This window comes from Sinocyclocheilus grahami, unplaced genomic scaffold (assembly GCF_001515645.1).
Source record: "Sinocyclocheilus grahami isolate Dianchi unplaced genomic scaffold, SAMN03320097.WGS_v1.1 scaffold354.1, whole genome shotgun sequence".
Classification (NCBI taxonomy): Eukaryota; Metazoa; Chordata; class Actinopteri; order Cypriniformes; family Cyprinidae; genus Sinocyclocheilus; species Sinocyclocheilus grahami.
Genome location: NW_015505533.1, coordinates 869876 through 897585, shown reverse-complemented (window position 1 = coordinate 897585; position 27710 = coordinate 869876). Strand labels below are relative to the sequence as shown.

The window sequence follows — 27710 nt, the reverse complement described above, 5'->3', positions numbered from 1 at the left end:
GCGAGAGAGAGAGCCGCGGATCTAGCGGGTGAGGACCGAGAAAAGGACGAGCCCGTCTCGGATCCCTCCGCTAAATCCACCCGCGATCCCCACGACAACAGTCTGCGCTGTGCCTCGGCAACAGCGGGACCGCTGCCAGCGGGATCGCGAGCCTGGCCGCCGTCATCAAACGCAGCCAGGCGAGAGCGGAGCGTGCGCAGCGAGAGCTCGCAGTGATGACAATCAGCTGCTCGAAAGCTGACCGTGCATGCTTCGCTCCTAAACAAACAACACACAAATCGTGTGTATCCCCCGCCGCCAGATATCCTGGGCAGAGAGAAACACAGCGTTTGTAATGCCGTCCACTCACCATAGACTTTCTCATTGTTTTATATATATGAGTGCTTGTGCGGACAGACAACAGTAAATAGACAGACACATACACAGAGCGCTACTGAAGAGCAGAAGCTGGTTTGCGCCCGGCCGGATATGCTTTTATGCTTTCTGGTGCTTACGTCACCCTGCTCGTGACGTCTCGCTGCTCGGATATGACACGTGCTTCAGAACGCGGTCACGCAAGGGCGTTCCCAAAGCTACTCGACGCAGCTCGAGTTCCTGAAGGGGAATTTCTGTTAATGTTGACATAGTTCTTTCAGAGGCATTTTTTTGAAGTTCCTGTTGTTATATTCTCTGTGACTGTGTTACAGGTGTGTGACACAGGAGACAAGATGGTGGAGTGTCAGCTGGAGACTCATAACCATAAGATGGTGACGTTTAAATTTGACCTTGATGGAGATGCTCCAGAGGAGATTGCCACATATATGGTGAGATCTTCACCTCTACTTTCTCTCTCCCTCCCCATATGCCCTTCTCTTCTTCTGACAAACTCCCAGAGGTGATGCGTTTCAAGCTCCTGTACTAAAGTTTATGGATGCTATTTTTCTTAATGTAAACGTGTGGTAGGATTTGGAGTAGGAATGGGAAAAACATTTTTCTAATCTGTAAAACTAAACATGCAGTAACATCTGATTATTTCATTATTATAACCATATAAATAAATTTCATTAAAAAAACTTAAATGAACTCAAATAATAGACTCTAAATTCTGTGTGGCTATTAAGCTGCTATATCCAGAACATGTTTTATTAATGTGTAAGATTGCAACATTGCTTGGCAGACCTGAACTAACTCCACTTTGTGTCTGGAAAAAATACTCAGCAACAGCACAAGATATACAATTCTTATTTATTTTTTTAATCATAAATGTACAATTATGTGGTTGGTAGCATTGCATTATTTGTATGTGGCAAATAACACATCTGTTTTTGTCCTGCAGTCTGTGTGTCAGAACACAACCATTTTTGGAGAACCACTGCATTAATGCTTTATTGTCATGTTCAGACAGTGTTCCTCATATACAGCTCATTGAATCTTAATTGGTAGATGGCGTACTGTATCTGCTTGTCCTGGATAGATGAGTGGGCTCAAAGTGCTGGTTCTTGTTGATGTTCCTCCAGGTTGAGAATGAGTTTATTCTGTTGCTGGAGAGGGAGATTTTCATCGAGCAGCTGAAGGAGATCATGGATAAAGCCGAGGACATTCTGAATGAGGATGCTGAGGGTGAGAAGGCCTCTGTCCAGACCTCACCGCTCTGTCAGACGCCTGTCACAGCAGACTTCGGCCCGCAGGTCAGGCCCAGTGCTTACTTAATACAGACATGCTTTAGATGGAAATGCACCAGCTATCGTGTTCTTGAGTATGGACACGCAGGATACAGTGGAGCTGAAGTCACACCTTAAGGAAATGTGCTTTCCTCATAGTGCATGATTGCAGAAAATATCAGGGTTTTCCATCTCGATTCGATATCAATTCATGTGTATATACTGTATACTGTAAATATAAGGGGATACAAATATTTTGTTGAATCCCTTTTTTAGCACCATTTTAAACTTGGCTTAAATTCAGTATTTGCTTGCATTCGTTGTGTGTAATTATGCGAGTATCATTAAAAAAAAAAGATGTAAGTTATTAACTTTTTAAATTTCTCATTTAAAAATCTAGTGTCTAAATATTTATTCAAATGAAGAACTTAAAAATAAGTAAGCAGGTATGACCTGCAATATTCTAGATATATTTAATAAAGAGCCATACAGGTAAGCCATACATTAAAAGTAAGCAATACCTGAGGGTTAAGAAAACCATACTAATGTTGCCTCTCCATCACTCTCCAGAATAAAATTAATACTGTAAATGTCATCGGCCACGGACTGGATTCGTGACAGATGTAATAATCCATGCATAATATGCTGTAATTTTTACCCAAAATTGCTGCAAATACCTGTATAATGAAACTGTCGTCTATCCTACTTAAACCCATTCAAGTGTATTGTCACCACTGATCTATATATAATGACTCTATTATAGACCAGTTATTGTCAACCCTGGTTTGTTTGGAGTGCTCCATGATCCACGTGACCTTGCAGCGATGCCAGCGAGATCAAAGCTTGTCGCAACTCTTGTCGCAACTCAATGGCACTGGCTTTAACTGAAGCGCTACATTTTACGATTTACGCCACATTAAGTGCACCAAAATGGTATATATTGTTTGAATTTAGTATTAAAACGTATAAAATTTGAAAGCTGAGACTTTTTCATATCGCAAGCAGGGATATCAAGAGCCTGGAAGCGTGTGTCAGCGTTAGCAACTCTGAAATATATGTTTTTATTGATAATTGGAGCAACACATTTTGTGTGAAAATAAATAAAAAATAAATCATAAATGGTGTTTTTTAAAAACAAAAATCATATAAATGCATAAGGTATTTTACCTACATAATACTTTCATTTAGCCCCAACAGCAGGAGCGGAGTTTCCCCAATATAATACTTTTACATATTCTTCAGTTATTGAAAAACTGGCCACATTAAGTGCACCAAAATGGTATATATTGTTTGAATTTAGTATTAAAACGTATAAAATTTGAAAGCTGAGACTTTTTCATATCACAAGCAGGGATATCAAGAGCCTGGAAGCGTGTGTCAGCGTTAGCAACTCTGAAATATATGTTTTTATTGATAATTGGAGCAACACATTTTGTGTGAAAATAAATAAAAAATAAATCATAAATGGTGTTTTTTAAAAACAAAAATCATATAAATGCATAAGGTATTTTACCTACATAATACTTTCATTTAGCCCCAACAGCAGGAGCGGAGTTTCCCCAATATAATACTTTTACATATTCTTCAGTTATTGAAAAACTGTTGATTTAATTACCTTGAACAAAACTGCAAACCATTAAAGTCTATGTAAAGTCTATTCTGAAAATAGTTTCTAAACACATTATAAATGTTAGAAATGCATTGCTGAAACAGGATTTTTTGGGTGGGGCTAAAATCATGACTCGATGCAATGGAGCCACTGAGCATGGCCCCTCCCCACGTCTATAAGGGGTGTGTTCGACTTGAAGCAGCGCTGTGCAGACCGATCATTGTAGGACATCAAAGTACAGTGAGAGCTGTAGAGAGCAGACGGCTCATTATGCTTTCGAATCATTCTCACGGTACTTTGTCATACAATGATTGGTCTGTGTAGCGCTGCTTCAAGTCGAACACACCTAATAACTAGTGCATTAGCATCAGTGGTTCACCCGCTAAATAGCGAGCTACTAACTTTATCGTTAGTTACTACAACCTACAGTTTGCTAGCTAGCTATACCTTCGTTGCGTAAATGCATTATTTCCTAGTTGCGATCATTTACAAAACATCTCGATCTCCTTATTTAAATTAAGCTGCTAGAGGGAGCATCCATTGGTGTTGTAGCGGTTTTACTGGGTCTGTGCGCGCAACATGTGGGCGGGCAATATGCTAATGTTTCATGTTGACTTCAACATGAAACGGCTTGGGATTCATTTAAAGGGATAGTTCACCCAAAAAAGAAAATTTGATGTTTATCTGCTTACCCCCAGGGCATCCAAGATGTAGGTGACTTTGTTTCTTTGTTTTCTTTGACTTTGTGAGAGTAAAAAAAACATGCACAGACAAATCCAAATTAAACCCTGCGGCTCGTGACGACACATTGATGTCCTAAGACACGAAACGATCGGTTTGTGCCAGAAACCAAACAGTATTTATATCATTTTTTACCTCTAATACACCACTATGTCCAACTGTCTTTGAGCGCGCGCAGGCATCCGGTGCGTGAGGTGTGTACGCGCTCTGGCGTAGTTTACGTTAATGGGTGTGTTGATATCCAGCCAAAGAGCAATGAACGATAACTTCAGGAGAGCAGGCTCAGAAGTTGGGAATACGTGGAAAGTCACAACTCCCGAATGAGTTCGCGCGAGAGAACGTAATCTTTTCGTTTTAAGTCGGTTTGAACAATCCGGATAAGCGCAAGCAAGTACCATTTTGATTAGCCGTCGTACCTACAATGACTGTGCACTGTGTAAACAATGAGTGACATATCACAGAGCGAGAGATCACTTCCGGCGCTTGCGTAAACTACGCCAGAGCGCGTACACATCTCACACACCGGATGCCTTGCGCGCGCTCAAAGACAGTTGGACATAGTGGTGTATTAGAGGTAAAATATGATTGTAAAAACATTTGCCTCTAATATGTAAAAAAAAATAAACAAGATTTTTGGAAACTGACTTCATCCAGTGTTCAGATTTTTGTACTAGAAATGTATGCAAATTAGCGCATATTTAATTAAATAATGCCTCATTTGCATATTTAAACATAACATTTTACAAAATTTGTAATACAAAAAATGTTTGCAATTATCAATGTAATCAACTGGGTAATTAAGGTGATAATTAGTAGTTCGTTTTTTTACCCTATTCACCTGCAGTCTCGCCTTAAAAACGACTCGTTTAAATGATTCTGAGTCGACTCTTTCTTTTGAGAGACAATAACTTTATACATGGTGCACTTTCAGATTTAAAACTTTGCAGAATGTTTTCATTCACTTAGAGCTGTGTAACTCTGCATGAAAGGTCATTTTCAAAAATCCGTGACTGCTGCAGACCCACCGCTCCTGGAGCACACTGCCGGAGAGCTATCGCGTGCAGTGTGAACGCTCTGATCCATTCACATGGATGCGGAAAAAATACACACCACAGACGGAGTGTGTGAACCTGGCGTTACGTTTGTATGCCTGCTCGGTCGGTTCTGATGCTCCATTTAGGCGCGCTGCATTCTGATTGGTTCGGATAGCATACTGCAGGAGGTCGGGGGCACTGAAAATCGTGCTAAAGCGATTTAGAAATCGCGCATGCTCAAATCGCGATTTTATGATGATTTTGATTAATCGCACAGTCCTAGCACGGTCTCAGATCAAGTGGTTCACAGATTCTTGGCTGAGTGATGTCACATAGACCCAGGCCCCTTCCCTTAATTGTTGATTGACACTGGTGTTTTACATTAAGACATTTAACAGATGATTTTATCCAAAGTGACTTACAAATGAGGACAATAGAAGCAATCAAAATCAACAAAAGAGCAATGATATGCAAGTACTATAACAAGTCTCAGTTAGCTTAACGCAGTACATGTAGCAAGGTTTTTTTTAATCATATAATAAATAAAAACAAAAACAGATAGAATTGAAAAAGCAAGTGTTAGAGGCCTTTTTTGCTTTTGTTAATTGTATAATAAATAAAAAACAAACTAAGATAGAATACAAAAAGATTAGAGAAGCAGGTGCTAGTTTTTTTTTAAGAAAAACAAGCAGTTAGTAAATAAATAGAGTGCAAGTCTAAAAGGGGCAAGTTGTATTTATTAATTTTTTTATAAAGAATAAAATTAGAATAGAGAGTGCTAGAGTTAGAAGGTCAAATAAAGATGAAAGAGATGTGTTTTTAGCCAATTCTTGAAGATGGCTAAGGACTCAGCTGCTCTCGGATGTAGTCCAGTTTATTGTCCAAAGAGCGTACGTTAGCCAGTACGATGGTGGGGATAGCCGGCTTGTGGGGGTTAGCCACTAGCCTAGTCCGGATACCTCCGCGCTCGGTGATGGTGTGGGCCTCCGGAGCAGACTGAGATCCCGCAGCTCTTCGGCGTGTGCAGAGTTTAACTCTAAAAATGTGGTTCTGCCGACATCAAGCAGAAACTCACGACTATATGCACGCTTAGAAACAAATAAGACGCGACGAATGCGTACAAAAACACTGCGATTCACAAGACAAAAAACACGAAAACACCTTTCTGTCGGGAGAGAGAGAAGCCGCAGCGTGTGAACGCGCCGCCATCTTGGGTCCATAAGTCTGAAGTAATGAATTTAGGTAAAGGGGTGCAGAGCCAGTGGTGGTTTTGTAGGCAAACATAAATGCCTTGAATTGTATGCGAGCAGCTACTGGTAAGCCAGTGCAAATTGATAAACAGAGGTGTGACGTGCATTCTTTTCGGCTCGTTAATAATTAATCTTGGTGCCGGGTTCTGGATTAATTGTAAAGGTTTGATAGAAGTGGCTGGAAGACCTACCAAGAGAGCATTGCAATAGACCAGCCTGACTGGACGGTGAAATTGTGATGAAACGATGGGTTTGATGGAACCACAAGCAGTTCTGTCTTGGCCAGGTTGAGTTGAAGGTGATGGTCCTTCATTCAAGGTCCTTCATTCAAGCTGAGATGCGAGCAGCTATCGTTGGATCATCAGGATGGAATGAGAGGTAGAGTTGAGTGTCATCAGCATAGCAGTGATATGAAAAGCCATGTTTCTGAATGGCAGAACCTAGTGATGCCATGTAGACAGAAAAGAGAAGTGGTCCAAGAACTGAGTCCTGAGGCACCCCAGTAGTTATATGTTGTGACTTGGACACCTCACCTCTCCAGGATACCTTGAAAGACCTATCTGAGAGATAAGACTCAAACCACTGGAGTGTGGTTCCTGAGATGCCCTTTGCCAATAGGGTTGACAGGAGGATCTGGTGGTTAACCTTGTCAAAAGCAGTGGACAGATCCAGCAAGATAAGTATTGAAGATTTGGAATCCGCTCTTGCCAGTCTTAGGGCATCAACAACTGAGAGCAAGGCAGTCTTGGTCGATTGTCCACTTCTGAAGCCAGACTGGTTGCTGTCCAAGAGGTTGTTCTGTGTGAGAAAGGCAGAGACTTGGAAAATGTTTTAAAGAGCATGCGAGAGTTAGACGAATTGTTAATTTTGTTATGATAGTATGTCCTTTTAGCAGTGGAGACATTAGCAGAGAAGGAAGAGAGGAGTGACTGATATAAATTAAGTATTTATTTTAATATTCAGTAGTATTTTTTGATTTGCGCCACACCCTTTCAGCAACCTGAGCTTACAACGATGTTCTCTGAGAACATCAGACAGCCAAGGGGCAGAAGGGGTGGTACGGCCTGGCCTGGAAGACAAGGGGCAGACAGTGTCTAAACAAGATGTAAGAGTGGAGCAGTAAGTATCAGTATTACTGTTAGCATCAAGAGATGATAACTGTTTAGGGGGAGGAAGCAAAGATGAACCATAGCAGATAACCGGGAGAGTGAGGTTTTACCTTAGACTCGTCCTGAGTGAGCTGTAAACAGTCCTCCATTGTTTCACTGCTGGAGCAGATGTAGACAAGAATGGCTCCTAAGCGATTGAAGTGTTCTGTTGTTGGATGTAATAATGAACATAGCAGTCATAGTTTACTCCCGACATCTAAGCCGCTGAAGACGCAGTGGATTACATTTGTTTTTGAAGGGAATGTGCCTATGATCTACCTAAATGCGTCTATGTTTGCGCGAATCATTCATGATCCAGCCTCACCTCCAGAAGGAGCGAGTGTAAGTATTTGCAAATCGCCTTTCCTAATAACGTGCTAGTTAGCAAGTTTCACGATGAATGCGGCTAAAGTATACAGTCTCTCAGAGAGTGGCTTGAAAGAGAGGGGCTGGGCAAGCAGAGCTCATTAGCATTTAAAGCAACATGTAACAAAATGGGTCACTGTGAACAGAGCTGTTTTTGACAGGGTAAAAAGGGTGTTGTTTTACACTACCATTAAAAATTTTAACCAAATTATGTTTCCAAATTACCAAATTAGACTTTTCATTAAGACCCAAAAGAATCATACCAACTTGTGGAAAATGGGCATCTGATGTCCCCTTTAAAACACATGAAATATTAGATCAAATAAATGCAGAATCAACTTTATGTTGCTTTGTGTTGTGTCACGAAGGAGCCACATTTCCTTGCATATATTGAAACATGAATGTATAGGAAAGGGCTGCGGTGAGTTTTGTGCCATCTAGTGGTTAAGAGGAAAATGAAATCAAACCCTGCTGTATCTTTAGCTCTGTTGTACCCTACTGTGTAAATGTAAATGTGAAGGGTGTCATTTCTGTGCCTCTAGCATCACCAGACAAACTGAATTTGTTGTCTTCTCTACTCAGGGGTCAAAACCTGAGCGCACGCAGTCTGACCAGCTCGTCTATAAACAGAACGGTAAGACTCCGACACGTCATGTCCAACAGATCTCACTGTAACTGCTATAGAATGAGTATTAACTCACAGTTTGCCTTGATTTGCAGTGCTTCACACTGGAAAGCGCTGGTTCATCATCTGTCCTGTGGCGGAGAGGGCCGCGCCTAATGGAGAAGAGGCCGCCGCGAGTAATTCAGCACACATTAACAAATGCTAAACATTAGACTTTTAACGTTATCAAAATCTCATGATATGATAATATCTCGATATGAAGTTCACAATATTATATTTATTGCAATATTTTTTAAATAACAGACAATTGAAAACTTGGGGAAAAAATTAACATTTTGTACATTTTAGTTAAATTCTTCTATTTAATGCACTGTGAAAGTTCAAAATTAAGAGCTCCAACCCATGTTCCTAAGAAGACTTATATATTGTAAAACAATTGCACTGTAAAAATTAAATTTCAAATGAATATTTCATAGGCATGTTATTTTTGCTTTACACTACAGTAGAGAAATTGCAATACTTCTTTCCTAATTTCTACACTTGAAAAGAGATATTTTGAATTTGGACTGGAGTAATGTTACCCATTTAAACCGCTAGCTGTCATTAATTCATACTGCACTTTTATTTTAGACAGCTTTTAGTTTGATGGAAACGGCAGTAGAGCTTTTATTTTGGTGGAAAACGCCAGCTTCAGTAAAAACAGGCTTACAAAAATGCGTCTCACTACAAATAATGAAATGCTGTAATTGTCTGCCCATTAAAATGTTGGGAATTATACGAATGTAAAAATTGTAAAATTGGTGGCTGTTGCGTTCCCAAAAGAATGCTAAACTCACAGCACGTGCAATAAACGAGTTCACTGCATTCATTCAGTGTGAACAGAGCCGTTCTGAGGTGCAGAAAACACCGGATCACAAGCTGATCACCTGAACAATGTGTGTGCTTTGCTTTGAAACAGCAAAAACAGACTTGATGAAGGGATTAAGCATATTGTGCTTTCCGTTTGAGTTCACTTGACAGATACTGTGCCAAAGCATAATGGTCCAAAACACAACTTTAAAGACCTTTTATGTTAGAATAAGAAGTTTAAATATATTTGAAAAATTATACTTTTTGCCTGGAAAACCTATCTTTTCATATTGTCATGTGACCACAATAATATTGAGACAGTTTTGCTATCGCGATACCACAATGTTGATAATATCATTACATACCTACTAAACATGCTTACAAATGATCATCTCACACTATTACCTGTGTCTCTCCAGACCCAGAGAGCTCCTCTACATCTCAAACGCAGGATGTGAGCACAGCCAGAGCCAAACCTCTGCAGAAACGGCCATCGGTGCCACAGGCGTCCCTCTCTGAGGTTGCTCCGTCAGCCGAGTGCCCTCAGGCTGCCTGCGCAGCTGTGGTTCCTGACATCCCATGCTGCCCCATTGTGCCTCCCGTTTCACTGGACGTCTCTGCTCAGAAAGCGACGGAGGTCCCTCAGCATCTGGTCGCTTACAGCAGCAGCCCCGGCGTGGAGCCGCTCGTCAGCCAGACCCAGACCCCGCCCGTTGTGCTGCTTCAGCCCTTTTCCACGCCCACTCCACAGGCTTTGGTCAGCAGCGGCCAATCACAGCTTCAGAGCCCCACCCATCAGCCTCAGAGCCCCACCCATCAGCTCCAGAGCCCCACCCATCAGCCCCAGAGTCCCACCCACCAGCCCCAGAATGTCCCGCCCCTGCAGCCGGGCGAATCAGACGGGGAAGGGCCGCCCAGGCTGGAGTTCGCAGACAGAACGATAAAGACTCTGGATGAGAAACTGAGAAACCTTTTGTACCAAGAGTACCAGCCCTCGCAAACCACGAGCTCCGCCTCCGAGCCGCCCGGATCACCGCCATTGTCCGACAGCCAGGGCAGTGATGCTGCCGTGAGGAAAGCAGAAAAACTGGTAAAGTCAATCCTCATCGTATTCATTTACATTACATTTATTAATTTAGCAGACACTTTTATCCAATGCGAATTACAAATGAGGAAAATAGAAGCAATCAAAATCAACAAAACAGCAGTGATATGCAAGTGCTATGACAAGTCTCAGTTAGCTTAACACAATACACGTAGCAAGGTTTTTTTTTTATTAAATAATAAATAAAAAGAAAACAGATAGAATAGAAAAAGAATAGTGCAAGCTAGTGTTAGAGATGGCTAAGAAGTATTGTTTGTGTTCACAAACAATATGAGCTGTCAGCCCTTATGAAAATTAAATTTATATGTTGTGAAGCGGATGCCACTGAACTTGGGGGGGGGGAGCCGGGCGACTGAATCGCATAGCTGAGCCTGACGGTTCGAAGGAGCCTCCGCCCCCTTGCAGGTAACAGAGTCCAGTCCGCAACTCCGAGATGGTCCTACCCCCGTAATGGGAACATGAACCATCCACGAAAGCCACCTCAGCGTGCTTCATGCCCAGGCACGAGAGGCAGTGATCGTGACCATCACCCAGCGCCAGGTAACGACCGCATCCAGAACGCCCGGGTGATACGTTGTCTATAACAAGACCCACATCGTCTTTATAAAGACGTAACATCAAGTTTGCCAAGCAACGTCGTCTTTAAAAAGACGCACCCGAAATTGCTCTTTTAGGGGAAAAATCTCTTTTAGCGTGCTGAGGCGCACAGGGGAGATGATCATCTGCAACACAAACAGGGGGTAGTGCAGCCTGATGTGTGCAACCCACTCGACACGGAAAACCACCACTGCTGAAGCGCCGTCCGCCAACACGAAGGCTCTCCAAGAGCGCGCTGAACTCGTTCAGTCTTCTTCTCTCAGTAGAGTAGTCAGGAGCAGAACGATGTGATCGCTCGGCTCCGAAGCGAAAAGCTGAATATGCGCTGCATCTGCTGCCTACTTATACTCACGCTATGATCAGCAGCAGCTGGATGCAATAATCGCATGCCAATGTGCATTGGCTCGTTTAGTTTACACTCGAAGTAGATTGGTCCCTCTAAGCGAGATCCCAATTTCGTCGGTCATCCGACATGACGTCGAGAGTGACCGACTGAAAGGGAACCATGGTTACTATAGTTAAACCAGGGGAGTCCAAAGTATGGCCCGTGGGCCAAATGCGGCCCATGAATGAATTTCAAATGGCCCTCAGCTTGTCTATTAAAATGTATTAGCCTATATGTGGCCCGCCAAGCATAATTTACAAAATATGCAGTTTCAAAATGTCAACACAAGGTGACAGCACTACATTTTAGGCTAGATTTAGCAGTAAAACGCGAGTGACAACAATTTTATAACTCATATGCGCTGCACGAGTGCAAGAGCGCTACTGGTCTGAGTGAGCTCAGAATAAATGCGTTTACTCTGGTCACACGACCACAGAACAGCGCTGTGAGATTCCGTGAGCTCTCCAATACAAACCACAGATGTCGTAATGATTTTAACTAGTTTAAAGGCAGATGAAACAGCGCTGCCATTCTCAACAACAGAAAACAGAAGAAACATTGTGTGACAACATGCAGTTATAATAAATTTTAATCCACAAATCACCAACATTTGAATACTTTCGCAAGGCACTACAAACACACACACTTATACAGTATATACATATATATGTGTGTGTGTGTGTGTGTGTGTATATATATATATATATATATATATATATATATATATATATACATATACACATATATATGTATATACTGTATAAGTGTGTGTGTTTGTAGTGCCTTGCGAAAGTATTCAAATGTTGGTGATTTGTGGATTAAAATTTATTATAACTGCATGTTGTCACACAATGTTTCTTCTGTTTTCTGTTGTTGAGAATGGCAGCGCTGTTTCATCTGCCTTTAAACTAGTTAAAATCATTACGACATCTGTGGTTTGTATTGGAGAGCTCACGGAATCTCACAGCGCTGTTCTGTGGTCGTGTGACCAGAGTAAACGCATTTATTCTGAGCTCACTCAGACCAGTAGCGCTCTTGCACTCGTGCAGCGCATATGAGTTATAAAATTGTTGTCACTCGCGTTTTACTGCTAAATCTAGCCTAAAATGTAGTGCTGTCACCTTGTGTTGACATTTTGAAACTGCATATTTTGTAAATTATGCTTGGCGGGCCACATATAGGCTAATACATTTTAATAGACAAGCTGAGGGCCATTTGAAATTCATTCATGGGCCGCATTTGGCCCACGGGCCATACTTTGGACTCCCCTGGTTTAACTATAGTAACCATGGTTCCCTTTCAGTCGGTCACACTCGACGTCATGTCGGATGACCGACGAAATTGGGATCTCGCTTAGAGGGACCAATCTACTTCGAGTGTAAACTAAACGAGCCAATGCACATTGGCATGCGATTATTGCATCCAACTGCTGCTGATCATAGCGTGAGTATAAGTAGGCAGCAGATGCAGCGCATATTCAGCTTTTCGCTTCGGAGCCGAGCGATCACATCGTTCTGCTCCTGACTACTCTACTGAGAGAAGAAGACTGAACGAGTTCAGCGCGCTCTTGGAGAGCCTTCGTGTTGGCGGACGGCGCTTCAGCAGTGGTGGTTTTCCGTGTCGAGTGGATAACATTGGTTCATGGAAACGCCGTCATTTCGCAATACTTTTTTATCAACATTCAGAAAATATCGCCAAAGTTTTGTGCAAACCTGTAGTGGAAACGCGCCTAGTGTCTTAGGACAACTTTGATTCACTTTTTTGATCCACTTCAAATGTTGACTACTGTATATAAATATATATATAAGCTAAGGAAAATGACAAAAGACACATAAAAGACAAACTAAAATTTTACATTAAAATGAAAAACATAATAAAACAAAAGCTAATTCATAAGATTAATAAATACAATAATAGAATACAAATAACACTAAAACAACAACAAAACCAAGGCAGGATGCACTATGACAAACAGTGTGGAGTCATGAAAAAGTTTTTTTTTTTTAAATAAATTATTTTATATATCTTTCTTAAATTATTTAAATGAATTAAGCAAAAATATTTCACCCAATATTTGTGTGTTATACCTAATATTGTATATATATATATATATATATATACAGTGGTGTGATAAAGTGTTGGCCCTCTTCCAACAGTTCTTTCTGGTCCTTGAATCTGTCCTTGAGGCTGATAAGAGTGTGATACTAGAGTGATAACAGAGCTTCTCCAACAGCTTCACCGTTTGTGTCACTCCGCTTGCCTTATTTCTCACAGCAAAATATTTGCTTTGATGTTTTCGGAGACGTGAGCTAGAGGACATCAGCAGGCATTCAGCGCTCATAAACCCACAGAGAGAGCGCCTCACCTCGGCCAGAACTTCAGGAATTTACCATTGGCTCTGGTATCTCTATAGTGGATAAACATGAGATACACAGGTGCATCTCAATAAATTAGAATGTCGTGGAAAAGTTCATTTATTTCAGTAATTCAACTCAAATTGTGAAACTCGTGTATTAAATAAATGCAATGCACACAGACTGAAGTAGTTTTAAGTCTTTGGTTCTTTTAAGTGTCATGATTTTGGCTCACATTTAACAAAAACCCACCAATTCACTATCTCACCAAATTAGAATACTTCATAAGACCAATAAAAAAACATTTTTAGTGAATTGTTGGCCTTCTGGAAAGTATGTTCATTTACTGTACATGTACTCAATACGTGGTAGGGGCTCCTTTTGCTTTAATTACTCCCTCAATTCGGCGTGGCATGGAGGGGTAAATCTAACGGGAAGACTTTGGTCTCATTAATCTGTTATTTGTTCCAGAGCAAAATCTCACCGTTTATGCAACTTCAATGCTGTATATCTGAGCGATGCCTTTGTACTTTTGACTGAATTGTCTAGCATTTTTTATGATGGCCGTTGTTGTTTATTAAATATTATTATTCAATAAATAATAGTAGTATTTAGTATTAGGAAAGTGTGTTTGTGTTTGTGATGGTGATTTTAATTACATTGTTCCACCATTAGATGGTGACAAGACTGTTTTACGAGTCAGCAGTAAAGTTATTGAGTTTTTGAACAAGAAAGTTATTTTTTCTTTCAAAAAGCTTGTATGCAGCCAACAAATGCACCAAGCAGCGCTGTTATCAGAAATCACCCTTAACAGATGAAAGGATAGTACGAGCCTATCGGACATTCAAACTAATATTTTATTGTGAATATGAGATTGATCTGAAGAATGAATGCCGTATCAGATGCAGAAAATCACACTCACCATCTATCTCTCATAATACTCTACTATACATAATGCACTGCTTTTACTACAGTAGTACAATAAGCTTGTAAAGTGTCTTTGAGATGTTAAAATATATGAACAGGTTGCACATCAGTGAAAACAACAACAGCACTCATTATGTCTATAATTAAAGCAAAAGTATATTCATTTTCTGGAGCAATTTCATTCTTCTGTTTCAAAAAGTAAAGTTGAACCAACGTCAAGAAAAGTGACGTATATGCGTTAATCTGGAGTGGTGATTGGCTGCCGTGGCTGGAGAGTGCACGTCTGCATCATTGGTTTTCCAGGCTTTTCTCAGTATTCATGAGAATGAAGTTTTATGATCCAATCACTGTGCTGTATTATGCATGAGGTCGCCTTACAGCGGAGAATTCAAATCTCATGAATGAGCTTCCACGCCGTCAGTTCATTTCTGTAACTCAACGTTCTTTTGTTACTAGTTCTAAAGTGACGTTTTGGAATTAGTAGCGGAGGCTTGGGCTCAGCTGTTAAACTGTCAACTTTAGATTTAAATCCGTGGTGGAAGGAAGTAGTTCTGCACAAAAGAGGGATTTAAAAGACACTCCGTTGTTATTTTGTTTATGTATTTACACGCTCGTGCCATCGAACTGTTGTATAAATGCAATATCACACGAGTAGACGTGAGATATGGCTGTATATTGGCACTCTGTGTTTACCTACGGCCGAATCACAGCCGTGCCGATATACAGCCATATCTCACGTCTACTCATGTGATATTGCTATTATATATTATAGGGAGAAGCATCCGGCTCCCTGGTGTGTCCACATCGTCAAATCTGGCCCCCTTAAAAAAAAAAGTTTGGACACCCCTGAGTTTAACTATGGTAACCACAAACTAATCATGGTTTTGCTACACTAACCATAGTTTAACCATAGTATTTGTAGTCAAACTGTGGTTATACAAATGGGAATCAATATACCAAAAACAAAACATGGTTTCTACACCTTTACTACAATAAAACCATGGTTCATTTTCGTAACGGAGGTTGTTTTGTTAAATCTTTTTTTTATTATTTTTTTTATGCATTTTTAGTCTCAGAAACTATCAAAAGAACAGGCTCCTGAAAACAGTTCATTCATAGATCACGATTAATTTGTTTATTATGAGGCACGGTGTGGCAGATTCAGTAGTGGCATAGCACTGTCAAATAGTGGAATCCATATTGCGGGAGATTTCATATGAAATTCAGAAGAAATCTTTTGTATTTTTAATGGAACCAGTTCTGAATAATAACCAGTTTTGGCCATCAACCCCAGACCTGAGGTTACAGAATAATATTAATAATAATGTTTATTTTATATAGTGCATTTCTACAAACTCAAGCACGCTTTACAATCATTCAACATTCCCAAACACTAGTTTGTGCCGAGGAACTGGTAATAGGCCAGATTCAGAGGACCTAAGTGCACAGGAAGGGATGTAGGTGTTGATGAGATCATGGGGCGAGACCATGGAGAGATTTGAATGTAATGAGAAGTATTTTGTATTGAATACGGAAATGAACAGGTAGCCAATTTAGTCTGCATAAAACAGGAGAAATATGAGAACATTTGTACATCAATCCTGTTATTCCATGAATAAAAGTAAATTGTGTCAAATTGTGAACCATGTTACCCATGATTTTCTGTAGTAAACAGTTGATTGTTGAAAACCGGATATTTGTGTAAGTATTGTCCTGTGTACAAGCACCAGAAGAGTAGAAATGGCTAAGTAAACTGTACAACTGTCAACTGGTTACCATCTGTCCTGTTATTTTCTGAAAAGAGTTTGTCCATGTTAATTCTGTAGAAAACAATTTTGTTATACCGTATTTCTCAGGATTTTTATTTTTTTTTGTAGCCGCAGATTCCAGAGAGGTCCGACAGTCTCGGGACCTTGAGTGATTCTGCTGTCGCCCGTAAGTGAAAGTGTGTGTGTGTGTGAGAATGTGCTAACCTCAGCTGCTCTTCCCCGTGTCGGGCCGAATGGTTATAAAAATGGTAGTGAATGGTTCCAGTTATGTTTCCATGGTTAGGAACCGTTCTGGGCCTGTAATTCAACACGGAATGGAATGGTTAGGCAACGCGAATGGTTCGGCTCGACGGTGGAAAAACAGCTCTACATTCTAGATATGTAGACGTACTGCAGACTACAAGAAATTGTCACAATTGACAACTGTTATTGTTGTGCTTTTCTTTCTTTTTTTCCCCAAATGTCGATCAGCCTTCAAAAGACTTCTGACCAGAAAAGACTCCGGGGCCACTTCTGCTACACACACATCCAAGAGCCACTTCCAGGTTATCAGTGATTTTTTTCGTATGTTTGTTTGTTTGTTTATGAGTTATATATATGCTTCTCTGAAATGACTGGTCATAGTTTGACAGCGTTCTGTGTTTGTGCACTGCAGATTGTGCCAACAGATTCAGATGTGTCTTCTCACGATGGTGGAGATCGTGTGATTGATCTTGAATCTGCAGCTGTTCCTGTAACTGAGAACGGACACAGATCCACATCAAAGTCACAAAGAAACCGTTACTCGGCACCTCCTGACTTATATCAGGTTTGTCTGAAGCGCAGTGTACGTCTGAAATGGCATACTGGCATACTGTATGTATGTATGTATGTATGTATAAAAATGATTTGAAAAACAAAGAATTTGATGTTCAGAACAGATAAATACAGTAATTGCTCATTGCCCCCTGGAGGCGTTTTACCCCACTGACTATGTTTGAGAAAAATGTCATTCTGAAAATATAATTATATTTGTATTAAATAACTCCCTATCTACAAGCCATACTGTTCTCATATCATTGATAATAATCAGAAATGTTTCTTGAGCAGCAAATCAGCATATTATACTGATTTCTGAAGATCATGTGACACTGAAGACTGGAGGAATGATGCTGAAAATACAGCTGCGCATCACAGAAATACATTACACAGCACTCATTATGTCTATAATTAAAGCAAAAGTATATTCATTTTCTGGAGCAATTTCATTCTTCTGTTTCAAAAAGTAAAGTTGAACCAACGTCAAGAAAAGTGACGTATATGCGTTAATCTGGAGTGGTGATTGGCTGCCGTGGCTGGAGAGTGCACGTCTGCATCATCGGTTTTCCAGGCTTTTCTCAGTATTCATGAGAATGAAGTTTTATGATCCAATCACTGTGCTGTATTATGCATGAGGTCGCCTTACAGCGGAGAATTCAAATCTCATGAATGAGCTTCCACGCCGTCAGTTCATTTCTGTAACTCAACGTTCTTTTGTTACTAGTTCTAAAGTGACGTTTTGGAATTAGTAGCGGAGGCTTGGGCTCAGCTGTTAAACTGTCAACTTTAGATTTAAATCCGTGGTGGAAGGAAGTAGTTCTGCACAAAAGAGGGATTTAAAAGACACTCCGTTGTTATTTTGTTTATGTATTTACACGCTCGTGCCATCGAACTGTTGTATAAATGCAATATCACACGAGTAGACGTGAGATATGGCTGTATATTGGCACTCTGTGTTTACCTACGGCCGAATCACAGCCGTGCCGATATACAGCCATATCTCACGTCTACTCATGTGATATTGCTATTATATATTATAGGGAGAAGCATCCGGCTCCCTGGTGTGTCCACATCGTCAAATCTGGCCCCCTTAAAAAAAAAAGTTTGGACACCCCTGAGTTTAACTATGGTAACCACAAACTAATCATGGTTTTGCTACACTAACCATAGTTTAACCATAGTATTTGTAGTCAAACTGTGGTTATACAAATGGGAATCAATATACCAAAAACAAAACATGGTTACTACACCTTTACTACAATAAAACCATGGTTCATTTTCGTAACGGAGGTTGTTTTGTTAAATCTTTTTTTTATTATTTTTTTTATGCATTTTTAGTCTCAGAAACTATCAAAAGAACAGGCTCCTGAAAACAGTTCATTCATAGATCACGATTAATTTGTTTATTATGAGGCACGGTGTGGCAGATTCAGTAGTGGCATAGCACTGTCAAATAGTGGAATCCATATTGCGGGAGATTTCATATGAAATTCAGAAGAAATCTTTTGTATTTTTAATGGAACCAGTTCTGAATAATAACCAGTTTTGGCCATCAACCCCAGACCTGAGGTTACAGAATAATATTAATAATAATGTTTATTTTATATAGTGCATTTCTACAAACTCAAGCACGCTTTACAATCATTCAACATTCCCAAACACTAGTTTGTGCCGAGGAACTGGTAATAGGCCAGATTCAGAGGACCTAAGTGCACAGGAAGGGATGTAGGTGTTGATGAGATCTGAGATATATTAAGGGGCGAGACCATGGAGAGATTTGAATGTAATGAGAAGTATTTTGTATTGAATACGGAAATGAACAGGTAGCCAATTTAGTCTGCATAAAACAGGAGAAATATGAGAACATTTGTACATCAATCCTGTTATTCCATGAATAAAAGTAAATTGTGTCAAATTGTGAACCATGTTACCCATGATTTTCTGTAGTAAACAGTTGATTGTTGAAAACCGGATATTTGTGTAAGTATTGTCCTGTGTACAAGCACCAGAAGAGTAGAAATGGCTAAGTAAACTGTACAACTGTCAACTGGTTACCATCTGTCCTGTTATTTTCTGAAAAGAGTTTGTCCATGTTAATTCTGTAGAAAACAATTTTGTTATACCGTATTTCTCAGGATTTTTATTTTTTTTTGTAGCCGCAGATTCCAGAGAGGTCCGACAGTCTCGGGACCTTGAGTGATTCTGCTGTCGCCCGTAAGTGAAAGTGTGTGTGTGTGTGAGAATGTGCTAACCTCAGCTGCTCTTCCCCGTGTCGGGCCGAATGGTTATAAAAATGGTAGTGAATGGTTCCAGTTATGTTTCCATGGTTAGGAACCGTTCTGGGCCTGTAATTCAACACGGAATGGAATGGTTAGGCAACGCGAATGGTTCGGCTCGACGGTGGAAAAACAGCTCTACATTCTAGATATGTAGACGTACTGCAGACTACAAGAAATTGTCACAATTGACAACTGTTATTGTTGTGCTTTTCTTTCTTTTTTTCCCCAAATGTCGATCAGCCTTCAAAAGACTTCTGACCAGAAAAGACTCCGGGGCCACTTCTGCTACACACACATCCAAGAGCCACTTCCAGGTTATCAGTGATTTTTTTCGTATGTTTGTTTGTTTGTTTATGAGTTATATATATATGCTTCTCTGAAATGACTGGTCATAGTTTGACAGCGTTCTGTGTTTGTGCACTGCAGATTGTGCCAACAGATTCAGATGTGTCTTCTCACGATGGTGGAGATCGTGTGATTGATCTTGAATCTGCAGCTGTTCCTGTAACTGAGAACGGACACAGATCCACATCAAAGTCACAAAGAAACCGTTACTCGGCACCTCCTGACTTATATCAGGTTTGTCTGAAGCGCAGTGTACGTCTGAAATGGCATTATAAAAATGATTTGAAAAACAAAGAATTTGATGTTCAGAACAGATAACTACAGTAATTGCTCATTGCCCCCTGGAGGCGTTTTACCCCACTGACTATGTTTGAGAAAAATGTCATTCTGAAAATATAATTATATTTGTATTAAATAACTCCCTATCTACAAGCCATACTGTTCTCATATCATTGATAATAATCAGAAATGTTTCTTGAGCAGCAAATCAGCATATTATACTGATTTCTGAAGATCATGTGACACTGAAGACTGGAGGAATGATGCTGAAAATACAGCTGCGCATCACAGAAATACATTACAGAGATCGTGTGATTGATCTTGAATCTGCAGCTGTTCCTGTAACTGAGAACGGACACAGATCCACATCAAAGTCACAAAGAAACCGTTACTCGGCACCTCCTGACTTATATCAGGTTTGTCTGAAGCGCAGTGTACGTCTGAAATGGCATACTGGCATACTGTATGTATGTATGTATGTATGTATAAAAATGATTTGAAAAACAAAGAATTTGATGTTCAGAACAGATAAATACAGTAATTGCTCATTGCCCCCTGGAGGCGTTTTACCCCACTGACTATGTTTGAGAAAAATGTCATTCTGAAAATATAATTATATTTGTATTAAATAACTCCCTATCTACAAGCCATACTGTTCTCATATCATTGATAATAATCAGAAATGTTTCTTGAGCAGCAAATCAGCATATTATACTGATTTCTGAAGATCATGTGACACTGAAGACTGGAGTAATGATGCTGAAAATACAGCTGCGCATCACAGAAATACATTACATTTTTACATATTCACATAGAAAACAGTTGTTTAAAATTGTAGCAATATTTCACAATATTACTGTTATTGTATTTTTTTACTGTACAAATAAATGCAGCCTTGCTGAGCAGAAGAGACTTTTTAAGACATGAGAAAATATTACAGATCCCAATTTGAACATTGTGTGAATGTTATAATAAATGTATTAACAGAGTTGTTGTAATTATTAATGTCATTATTAATATTATTGTCTTTTTTCTTTTTCTTTACAGAACAACAGTAGAATTACAATACTAACATTTATAAATTGTGATGGAGTTCTTGCTTTTTTTTCTAGCTTTTGACGGAAACCCGCAGGAAGACCTCAGTGCTTCTATTTGTACAACAATGGATTTATAAATGATTCTCATTACGAATTTGGGAAGATGTTTGTCGCACGTATCACATTGTCACATCCATGCCTTGTAAAAATTCATAAAAATGTTACTGAGCAACTGATGAGTAACACTGTTTTAGTTTTCTCCTTTGGACTTTGAACCCTGGCTAACGAGCTTGTGCAGCACTCTGCAGTTTATTTATTAATTGTTTGAGGCCATTTCATAATTTCAATCATCTTACAGCAGGGGTGTCCAACCCTGGTCCTGGAGGGCTACCGTCCTGCAGATTTGATCTCCAACCCGAATTAAACACACCTGAATCAGCTAATCATGGTGTTCAGGGCTGCTTGATAATTACTGACAGGTGTGTTGGAGCAGGGTTGGAACTGAAATCTGCAGGACGGTAGCCCTCCAGGACCAGGGTTGGATACCCCTGCCTTACAGTAACCAGCTCCAACAACCACTCCTTCCACTTCTCAACAGAAACATGCGATGCAGTGCTAAACAGTCTCTCGCTGTCAGTGCTTGTAATGATTTTTGTGTCTTTCTCGGACAGTTTTAAATGCTTCCACGCTGCTGACATGTTTTGCATTATAAAAAATGCGCGCCTCTCACTCTACGCTGAGTGCTATTTGATCGCATCACCAAAAATATAATTGTTCGGTACAATTTATTCAGTCTTTTTGCTTATTCAGACGAATAATTTTGGTTGCCGAACATTCGGTGCATCCCTACTACATATGTTTTTGTCAAAATGTGTAGTCTAGACTAGACCTTTCAGTGTGACATGAGAGTAATGGCATTCAGGATTCAACATCTCCTTTTCTTTACTCATTACTTGATCAGACAGTCTGAAGTTTAGACATTTGTACACAAAATTGGATAGTAAATGCGAACTAAGTCATTTAATAGGATGCCACTCACTGGATTGAACATGCAACATGATAAAGTTGTGTGACCACAATGTAGCGCAATACTTTTTGAAATTTTGAAATGTCACATGCTGTAGTAGGCAGTATACTGTACAGTATTACATTCTAAACACAGAATCCATCAGTTAAAATGTTAAAATGTTTTATCTATATTTAATTTATTTTTGGTTTATTTTTAGGTATTTGTATACATTTTGTTCTTTTGTTCGGGAGTCTGACATTGTCATTTACATCCGTTTTTTTTTTTTCAGGACACAACTACTTCCTTTCCAGAGGCCAGACCCACAATGCCTTGCGCTCAGAGCTCGCTGTCAGCGGACGGGACGGCGCAGTGCTTGTCCTCGGACACCGGAGAGGAGGATCAGAGCGAGACTCCGTCCGCTAAGCCCTCGTCTCTGGCTCCTGCCCCGTCAGAGTCAGGCGACGGGGACTTCATGAAGCGGGCGGTGGCGTTCCTCCGGCGCTCGGGTCACAGCAGCAGTGTCCAAAGCTCCGATTCGCCCCCTTGTCCTCTGGTGAACGGACACGCCCCCTCGGTTAGCGGCCCCGCCCACTCCGCTTACGTCAGCAGTGATAACGACTCTGAGTTTGAGGACGCTGATATGAAACGAGAAATGCAGAAGCTGAGAGAGAAGTGAGTAAAGAAACATTGATCAAATCAAAGAGCTACAGTAAAAACTGCCTCACAAAGGCATCATTTACCACCACTGACCCTCTTTTATTTCCTAATACAGGTGCTTGGTCATGTGCACAATTCACAAGGGTTAAAATACTCAAAAAATTATGCTCAAGTGAAAGTACAGTTACTCAGTGAAATTATCTGGCCAAAAACATACTTGAGTTAAAATAAAATAGTACAACTTCAAACTGTACTAAAGAGTACAAGTACCCTAGCCAGGGTTTCCGCGGGGTCTTAAAAAGTCTTACATTTAGTTGTATCAAATTTAAGGCCTTAAAAAGTCTTAAATTGTACAAGAAAGTCTTAATTATGATTTCAAGAGGTCTTAAATTTGGGGACGGAAAGACCAGAATTGCGATATGGCTGAATGTGACGATTAAACTTCAAAAGGCTATGATTTCATGAAATAAACACAAGCGCTGCACATTCAAAGTCCATTGCTGCGCTGCTCTGTGTTCTGCTGTTACCGGGGAAACAGTTATATTTCTACCAAACGCTCCACCTGCTGGCAGAGAATGAATGAGCACTTTCAATAAAACTGTTGTTTTGTTCAGAGTTCAGACCAATGCGAAAATCCACCCATGTTGTTACCCTGCAAACACGCAGAGCTTTAAATGTGAACTGGTGGATCGATAAGAAGACAATGCATTATAAATATCTAAACAGAATAGGGGTGTGCGATAATATCGTACATTAGGCACATACATTAGATGATGAAGTCTAGTAGGTTAGACTAGTGTGCGTGCGCATTTATAGTGCGTTATTTCACTGCATGAATCAGTCTATTAAAATGCATTTAGAATTATCACACAATTTAAGATATGGGGCAGAAAATGTATATATTTATATAATTTCATATAGTTAATGTCACACGAAGAGTGCCGTTTTTTCTCCAAAAGTAAGCATGATTACAAATGTGATATTGATTTTATACAACAGTTCAATAAACAAGTAGTTAATATTAAGAGACATACATTTTAGACACCATATTTCCTGTTTTTGCTCTATTTCTCCAACAAAAATAATTTCAAACAGCCACAAAGCTGTTTTGCGTCTCTGAGCAACAGGATGCCGTTTTTTATGATTCTGTTAATTCGCAATGACTCGCTTATTAACAGTGACTTGCTGCCGCCTACTGGTGGTTTTAATTTCACATTTATAATAATAATTAATAATAATTCCTTACATTTATATAGCGCTTTTCTGGGCACTCCAAGCGCTTTACATAGAAGGGGGAATCTCCTCAACCATTTCACATTTAAGGTACCTTTTCATTTTTTTAAATAATTTCAAACATCAGTTTTCAATGTTTTATGTTTGAAATATCAAAATATTATTTAGCTATGCATTTGTAAGGTGTGTTGGAGCAGGGTTGGAACTGAAATCTGCAGGACGGTAGCCCTCCAGGACCAGGGTTGGACACCCCTGCCTTACAGTAACCAGCTCCAACAACCACTCCTTCCACTTCTCAACAGAAACATGCGATGCAGTGCTAAACAGTCTCTCGCTGTCAGTGCTTGTAATGATTTTTGTGTCTTTCTCGGACAGTTTTAAATGCTTCCACGCTGCTGACATGTTTTGCATTATAAAAAATGCGCGCCTCTCACTCTACGCTGAGTGCTATTTGATCGCATCACCAAAAATATAATTGTTCGGTACAATTTATTCAGTCTTTTTGCTTATTCAGACGAATAATTTTGGTTGCCGAACATTCGGTGCATCCCTACTACATATGTTTTTGTCAAAATGTGTAGTCTAGACTAGACCTTTCAGTGTGACATGAGAGTAATGGCATTCAGGATTCAACATCTCCTTTTCTTTACTCATTACTTGATCAGACAGTCTGAAGTTTAGACATTTGTACACAAAATTGGATAGTAAATGCGAACTAAGTCATTTAATAGGATGCCACTCACTGGATTGAACATGCAACATGATAAAGTTGTGTGACCACAATGTAGCGCAATACTTTTTGAAATGTTACTGTTTCACATGCTGTAGTAGGCAGTATACTGTACAGTATTACATTCTAAACACAGAATCCATCAGTTAAAATGTTTTATTTATTTATCTATATTTAATTTATTTTTGGTTTATTTTTAGGTATTTGTATACATTTTGTTCTTTTGTTCGGGAGTCTGACATTGTCATTTACATCCGTTTTTTTTTTTTCAGGACACAACTACTTCCTTTCCAGAGGCCAGACCCACAATGCCTTGCGCTCAGAGCTCGCTGTCAGCGGACGGGACGGCGCAGTGCTTGTCCTCGGACACCGGAGAGGAGGATCAGAGCGAGACTCCGTCCGCTAAGCCCTCGTCTCTGGCTCCTGCCCCGTCAGAGTCAGGCGACGGGGACTTCATGAAGCGGGCGGTGGCGTTCCTCCGGCGCTCGGGTCACAGCAGCAGTGTCCAAAGCTCCGATTCGCCCCCTTGTCCTCTGGTGAACGGACACGCCCCCTCGGTTAGCGGCCCCGCCCACTCCGCTTACGTCAGCAGTGATAACGACTCTGAGTTTGAGGACGCTGATATGAAACGAGAAATGCAGAAGCTGAGAGAGAAGTGAGTAAAGAAACATTGATCAAATCAAAGAGCTACAGTAAAAACTGCCTCACAAAGGCATCATTTACCACCACTGACCCTCTTTTATTTCCTAATACAGGTGCTTGGTCATGTGCACAATTCACAAGGGTTAAAATACTCAAAAAATTATGCTCAAGTGAAAGTACAGTTACTCAGTGAAATTATCTGGCCAAAAACATACTTGAGTTAAAATAAAATAGTACAACTTCAAACTGTACTAAAGAGTACAAGTACCCTAGCCAGGGTTTCCGCGGGGTCTTAAAAAGTCTTACATTTAGTTGTATCAAATTTAAGGCCTTAAAAAGTCTTAAATTGTACAAGAAAGTCTTAATTATGATTTCAAGAGGTCTTAAATTTGGGGACGGAAAGACCAGAATTGCGATATGGCTGAATGTGACGATTAAACTTCAAAAGGCTATGATTTCATGAAATAAACACAAGCGCTGCACATTCAAAGTCCATTGCTGCGCTGCTCTGTGTTCTGCTGTTACCGGGGAAACAGTTATATTTCTACCAAACGCTCCACCTGCTGGCAGAGAATGAATGAGCACTTTCAATAAAACTGTTGTTTTGTTCAGAGTTCAGACCAATGCGAAAATCCACCCATGTTGTTACCCTGCAAACACGCAGAGCTTTAAATGTGAACTGGTGGATCGATAAGAAGACAATGCATTATAAATATCTAAACAGAATAGGGGTGTGCGATAATATCGTACATTAGGCACATACATTAGATGATGAAGTCTAGTAGGTTAGACTAGTGTGCGTGCGCATTTATAGTGCGTTATTTCACTGCATGAATCAGTCTATTAAAATGCATTTAGAATTATCACACAATTTAAGATATGGGGCAGAAAATGTATATATTTATATAATTTCATATAGTTAATGTCACACGAAGAGTGCCGTTTTTTCTCCAAAAGTAAGCATGATTACAAATGTGATATTGATTTTATACAACAGTTCAATAAACAAGTAGTTAATATTAAGAGACATACATTTTAGACACCATATTTCCTGTTTTTGCTCTATTTCTCCAACAAAAATAATTTCAAACAGCCACAAAGCTGTTTTGCGTCTCTGAGCAACAGGATGCCGTTTTTTATGATTCTGTTAATTCGCAATGACTCGCTTATTAACAGTGACTTGCTGCCGCCTACTGGTGGTTTTAATTTCACATTTATAATAATAATTAATAATAATTCCTTACATTTATATAGCGCTTTTCTGGGCACTCCAAGCGCTTTACATAGAAGGGGGAATCTCCTCAACCATTTCACATTTAAGGTACCTTTTCATTTTTTTAAATAATTTCAAACAGCCACAAAGCTGTTTTGCGTCTCTGAGCAACAGGATGCCGTTTTTTATGATTCTGTTAATTCGCAATGACTCGCTTATTAACAGTGACTTGCTGCCGCCTACTGGTGGTTTTAATTTCACATTTATAATAATAATTAATAATAATTCCTTACATTTATATAGCGCTTTTCTGGGCACTCCAAGCGCTTTACATAGAAGGGGGAATCTCCTCAACCATTTCACATTTAAGGTACCTTTTCATTTTTTTAAATAATTTCAAACATCAGTTTTCAATGTTTTATGTTTGAAATATCAAAATATTATTTAGCTATGCATTTGTAACTGCAGGCTAAAGTATTCCATGTCCCTCAGAGCTGCATTAAACAGTGTGTAAATGCATCTAACTGACACTTCTAATGCAGCTTCTGTGTCTCCTCTGCATTGCAAAGATAGATTTAGTTGATACTGATTTAATTTGCTTGGTAACAACCCAAATGCAAGAATTTGACTCACAAGATGGTGCACACTTTTAGAAAAAAATGGCTTAAAGGTAAAAATGCCCATAAAACTTGTTGGAAATTATTCATTTCTATTACTGCTGTGAACTGACCACACAGAATATGAAGAATATCAAAAAATTCAGGATTCAGCTGTCCACAGCAGTCCTTAAGATATCAGCACAATAACACACTCAGCAAAATATCATCCAATTATCATTATCGATAAAATCCCAGAAAAATATCGAGATTTTTTGACAGTATCGCACACCCCTAATTTATGTTATTTAATTTATATAATAATTTATTGGTAATAATTGTTTAAATTAATATAATAATTCATACTTTTGACTTATCCATTTTCTTAACAATGGTTTAAAGGCTGAAATGTAAAGTTTATAATTTTATAAAACTTTGTTTTTGTGAAAACTTGTATCTGAACTGTAAATTATGCTTTTTACAGTAATTGTAC

General features: G+C 39.6%; 1 protein-coding gene and 1 long non-coding RNA gene across 2 annotated transcripts in view; both read left to right on the top strand.

Annotated features, from left to right (window-relative positions):
- Positions 1-692: 692 nt before the first annotated feature.
- LOC107548735 (serine/threonine-protein kinase WNK2-like) overlaps positions 693-27710 on the top strand; it is a 61313-nt gene continuing 34295 nt past the window's right edge. The window contains exons 1-12 of the mRNA XM_016229536.1: positions 693-803; positions 1497-1667; positions 8371-8422; positions 8509-8589; positions 9682-10352; positions 16508-16565; positions 16871-16944; positions 17055-17207; positions 19903-20055; positions 22436-22818; positions 22919-22925; positions 25039-25421. Coding sequence (XP_016085022.1) covers positions 708-803; positions 1497-1667; positions 8371-8422; positions 8509-8589; positions 9682-10352; positions 16508-16565; positions 16871-16944; positions 17055-17207; positions 19903-20055; positions 22436-22818; positions 22919-22925; positions 25039-25421 — 2282 coding nt within the window. The 5' untranslated portion in view covers positions 693-707. The remainder of the gene's footprint in view (positions 804-1496; positions 1668-8370; positions 8423-8508; positions 8590-9681; positions 10353-16507; positions 16566-16870; positions 16945-17054; positions 17208-19902; positions 20056-22435; positions 22819-22918; positions 22926-25038; positions 25422-27710) is intronic.
- Positions 19353-20050, top strand: LOC107548753 (uncharacterized). The gene is made up of 3 exons (XR_001604497.1): positions 19353-19411; positions 19717-19790; positions 19903-20050. It is a non-coding gene; the product is annotated as an uncharacterized lncRNA (long non-coding RNA).